Source organism: Sardina pilchardus, chromosome 14, assembly GCF_963854185.1.
Source record: "Sardina pilchardus chromosome 14, fSarPil1.1, whole genome shotgun sequence".
NCBI lineage: Eukaryota > Metazoa > Chordata > Actinopteri > Clupeiformes > Clupeidae > Sardina > Sardina pilchardus.
In genome coordinates this window covers 10,298,204-10,303,203 of record NC_085007.1, presented here as the reverse complement: position 1 = coordinate 10,303,203, position 5,000 = coordinate 10,298,204, and the positions used below count along the sequence as shown (strand labels likewise).

General features: G+C 48.8%; 1 protein-coding gene across 3 annotated transcripts in view; it reads right to left on the bottom strand.

Annotated features, from left to right (window-relative positions):
- The window catches only part of arhgef28a (Rho guanine nucleotide exchange factor (GEF) 28a), a 106,412-nt gene that overhangs the window by 13,829 nt on the left and 87,583 nt on the right, over nt 1-5,000 (bottom strand). For all 3 annotated transcript variants that reach the window (XM_062554029.1, XM_062554028.1, XM_062554030.1), the window contains 6 exons: nt 4,752-5,000; nt 3,684-3,760; nt 3,130-3,308; nt 2,826-2,917; nt 2,480-2,671; nt 1,754-1,983 (listed from right to left, as the gene is read on the bottom strand). The exon at nt 4,752-5,000 is cut by the window's right edge and continues 6 nt beyond it. In XM_062554029.1, coding sequence (XP_062410013.1) covers nt 1,754-1,983; nt 2,480-2,671; nt 2,826-2,917; nt 3,130-3,308; nt 3,684-3,760; nt 4,752-5,000 — 1,019 coding nt within the window. The remainder of the gene's footprint in view (nt 1-1,753; nt 1,984-2,479; nt 2,672-2,825; nt 2,918-3,129; nt 3,309-3,683; nt 3,761-4,751) is intronic.

The following is a 5,000-nucleotide window of genomic DNA, read 5'->3' as shown; positions in this document are numbered from 1 at the left end:
GAAAGAGAAAGATAGAGATGCAGAGAGGAGAAACGAGAAAACTGCATTAAACACAAAACAGTGAGAGCACTAACACTGCTGTAATGTCAACGGGAACTCAGACTAGAATTCAGACTATCTCCATCTTGCCCATACAAATACTGTGGTCCGATATTCATATTGGCTTATCTACCCAACATAGACAAACATGACATATCAAATAAGACACGCCAACTGCAAAGACAAGAGCACAGCACTCCCTCAATCAAAGCCAACTTGACAAACTATTTGTCAGTACAAGTGTGTCCTTAAAATTATCCACCAATTTCTCTTACTTATTCACACCACCACCTAGTGGTGGTTTGCTGCAAGCACATAGAACATTACACCCAACATCAGCCACTGTAATTCAGTGCCATCTAGTGGTGATTTACTGCAAGCGCACAGACCATTACACTCCATCGGCTCAGTGCCTGATCAGCGCAATGTCCCGGGCCAGGACCCAGAAAGCAGCTTACAGCAGCAGGAAAAAAAACGCCAGCGCAGGAGATTGAGGCCCGATTTGCTGTATCCATTTTTAATGAGTCGTAACGCAGCCGCGCGGCTCGTGTGCAGTCCAAATGGGCTATCTGACCCGCTCTTAGAACACGCGCGTTAATAATTCAGTGCATTAAACCTGGAGAGCCACCTCCGTAGCCGGAGCTAAATTATTTACACTAATGTTGATGATGTTCATGAGGCCCGGCTAATAACCGTGGAGGCAGCCAGTCTGGCCCAATTGGACTCCCGGTGCCTCTTAATAAGGCAGTAGAGCAGGCCAGGAACACACACGCACACACACGCACACACACACACACACACACACATACACACACACACACACACACACACACATACACACACACACATACTCATGAACACACACATATCCATGAACACATAATGTACACATACCATGAATACATACACATACCCATGAACACACACACAGCCATGAACACACACACAGCCATGGACACACACACAGCCATGGACACAAACACAGCCATGGACACACACACAGCCATGAGCCTGGAGTCTATGCTGATGCGAGCCTGAAAGCTGAAGCTGAAAGCCATAGTTAGTCCATCACAGTATTGACTCCGCTATTAACTGAACAGATGATCATCCAATTCCTCTCTACAGCAACCACAGAAATGCTTTTGGTGGCAAAAGGTTCTACAAATGTTTTGTGCACTCTTTCCCATCCTCAGAGGATTCCAAATAGAACTTTGAAAAGTTCTAAGAGAATCGAAACGGACAGTGAGTCCTTGTGTTGTTCAGGCCTGTTGTTCATGGCCTACCATATGGGCACTTTCCCTCCAAAAATTAAGTAGTCACATTTGTACAGTAATTTCCTGTATATTAGCCGCATTGTGTTTAAACCGTAGGACAGAGTTTTATTAAAGTTAAAAGAAACAAAACCATATTAATACCATATTAACTGGCCCCATGTATTAACCTCATAGCTGAAGAAATTTTGCAAAATCAATGCATTAGTTAGGTAAAGTCAGTAGCCTGCTTCTGACTGCTTCAGAAAGTAAAAGTCATGCCACATTTTTGTTCCAACCACTACCTTAAGCGACTCTTAAGCCAGGTAGATCAGCTAATTAGTGAACTCATCTGAGCTAAGCGCACAGGTAGAACCGATACATGGCCAGACTTTTACTTTCAGACGCCGGACTTTAATACCTCTGCTGCTGATATGAGAGGAGGGAGGAGAGAGGAAACGCACCTTCACGTTGACGTTCGGTGGGTCCTCTACAGGTGTGTGGGGTGATGCGGGGGTGTGGGGGCCGAAGGGGTCGTCCTGTAGGGGGGAGTCCAGCGGGGAGGGCTCCTGGTCGGGAGAGGCTTTGGGGCTCCGTGGGGGGGTCAGCTCCACTGAGAGGTTGGGGCTCTTTTGGGGAGGGGGGGTGGAGAGAGACTCACAGTAGGACAAAAGAGTGGCCTTCAGGGTCTCCACTGTGGAAGGAGAGAGAGAGAGAGACATATTACATTACATTACATTACATTTGGCTGACTCTGACCAAAGCGACTTACACCATGGTAAACATTTTAAGCTTTTTGTTGTATGTAACAATTAGATCTAGCAACACTGTTCCCATACTGTCATGCTAGTGAAGCAACTTTGAATTTGAATTTGAAAGAGAGAGACAAATCAAAATAATGAAAGAGGGAGATAGAGAGAAAGAGGAATAGAGAGAGGGAGAGAAAGAGGAATAGAGAGAGGGAGAGAAAGAGAGAGAGAAAGAGGTAGGAGAGAGAGAGAGAGAAAAAGGTAGGAGAAAGGGGGAAAGAAAGATTCCCCCCCATTGTTTGGCATGATGGATGTGACCAATTGACTCATCAGCGAGCGGAGATGTGTGTGTGTCCAGCCAGCGGATGTGTGTGTCCAGGCAGCGTGTCTGTGTGCGTGCGTGTGTGTGTGTGTGTGTGTGTGTGTGTGTGTGTCCCTCACCCTCTCTGAGTGCGGCGTCCAGCAGTGCCGTGGCCTGTGGAGTCTCCTCTGAGTTCGGCCGCACCAGCAGACGGTTCTCCGGTTCCGACGTTCCGGGAGCGCCGGCTCCGCAGAGCGAGTTGAGCTCCGAGTAGATCTGCAGCTTCTCCTCCAGATTGGAACAGATCAGCTGGTCCTGACTGGCCAGAGACTCTACAACACACACACACACACACACACACACACATTAAATTGCTAATGAGACCTTATGAAAAGATGTGCATGTGTGTGGGTATGCACTAGTGTGTGTGTGTGTGTGTATATGCTTGTATGACTGTGTGTGTGTGTGTGTGTGTGTGTGTGTTACCCTGTATCTGCTGAATCCTCTGCACTCTGGCTTCAGAGACGCGCTTCTCCTCCTCAGACTCACTGGTGTTCTCCTCATCTTCCTCTGGACAACTGCACACACACACACACACACACACACACAATTACTTATCTATACATTTAGCTGATGCTTTTCTCCAAAAAAAAGCATTTCTTTTTTTCCCATAACAGCCAGGATCAAACCCATGACTTTTTGCGGCCACTGCATGCCAGCCAAGTTTCTAAAACACAGCCACACACACACACACACACACACACACACACACACACACACACGCACACACCTCTCCACGGCCTCCCTGATGAGTCTCATCCAGGTGTTGCGGTCGTCTCTGGAGGCGGTGTGCACCTCGTACATCTCTGGGCCTGCAGACGAGGCGCTGATCAGGAACATGCCACGCTCCTCATTGGCCACCTCACGCACTATCAGCTTCTGCAGCGAGATCACCGGGGGCTTCTGGTCCTGAGACACACACACACACACACACACACACACACACACACACACACACACACACACACACACAGACATACACACACACAGAAATGTTAATACATTCATCTGTGTACATAACAATGATGACATACACAGACACACAGACACATAGAGTACACACGCACATCCAACAAAACAGGTTATCACAAACATACTGTACATGAACAGGTTCTGCCTAACAAAAGTATCTCCAGGCACGTGTGGAAGTGTCCACTCATGTACTCTTACACTAACAGCACCTACACGTGTGTGCGTGTATGTGTCTGTGTGTGTGTGTGTGTGTGTGTGTGCGCGTGTGTGTGTGTGTGTGTGTATGTATGTAATGACCCATTATGGACCTACCACAGCAGCAAAGGTGTACTTCTGATCCTTCTCCTGCAGGAAGATGAGTGTGTCTGTCAGCAACAGAGCCAGCACGTCTGCATGGGAGAAAACACACACACACACACACAAATAAACACCACACCACATACACCCACACACACCAGATACACACACACACACACACACGATCAATACAGGTCAGTGTACAAGCCCACACACAACTGACAACCGGTAAAGGGCATGTTAAGGTCATTTCCCCCATCTCGTCTTTAGCATTCAGATGCCCGTAACATTCTCATCTGTTGGAGATATAGAGGTCAGGACCAGTGACCTGAAGTATATCCCCCTAATCAGTGCCCTCCACACACACACACACACTCACACACTCACACACACACACTCACACACACACGGAAAATGAAACAGCGGGGGCTCAAACCACATCTGTAATGGAATGTGAGTGATGACATTCCCAGAGAGGATGCCGCCGCGCTTCTGATAATGACCCTATCACACACACACACACACACACACACACACCTGTCAGTGACCTCTTGACCTTTCATCGACCGCCTGCACCAACAGCGTGCCTCGGCCTAATCAATACGGCCGGCATCGTGCTGACCTTTTCACCCCAGATGGGCCTCCAATTGCTCGCTACCAGCTCCATCCACCTCCCAGGGTGCACCTCGGCATTCGTTAGCCTCTTAGTGACCCCTCCATCACAAACGGCGGTCTCCAAGTGGAAGTCGAAACCGTTAGTCTTAAGCGACCCATGATGCTTTTTGCGTCTGTGCTTGGTAGCGTGGTCACAGCATGTGTCATCACATGACCAAGGTGTGTGTTCTGCATGCGGGTGCTTGTTGTTTGCTTTTGTGTGCATATTTTATCCTTTAAATGAACACAAGCCATTAGGCCCTGACTAAAGCCAGAATGCTTTGCGCGAAGGATGTCTGATCTTGGATGTCTGTGTGTGTGTGTGTGCATGTCATTTTTATGTATATAGACGTATGTATTAACATTTTTGTACGTGTGTGTGTGTGTGTGTATTTGTGTGTGTGTGTGCATGTGTGTGTGACCTCTAACCTTTCAGCCTCCCGGTGGCGGTCTTCCAGTAGACGACGCCCTGGTGTGTGAGCGTGCGTCCGCGGGCCGGCAGGTCCTGCTTGCGGAAGGTGTGTCCGTTCTTCAGCTTGGCGGTGCTCTTGTTCTCCAGCCGGGCCAGAACCTCCTGCAGCCGCTGCTCCTGCTCACACCAGCGCACCTGCTGGTCCACCGCCGCGATCAGCTCTCGGATCAGAACCAGCGAGCGGGACACCTCCACGTGCTCAAGTG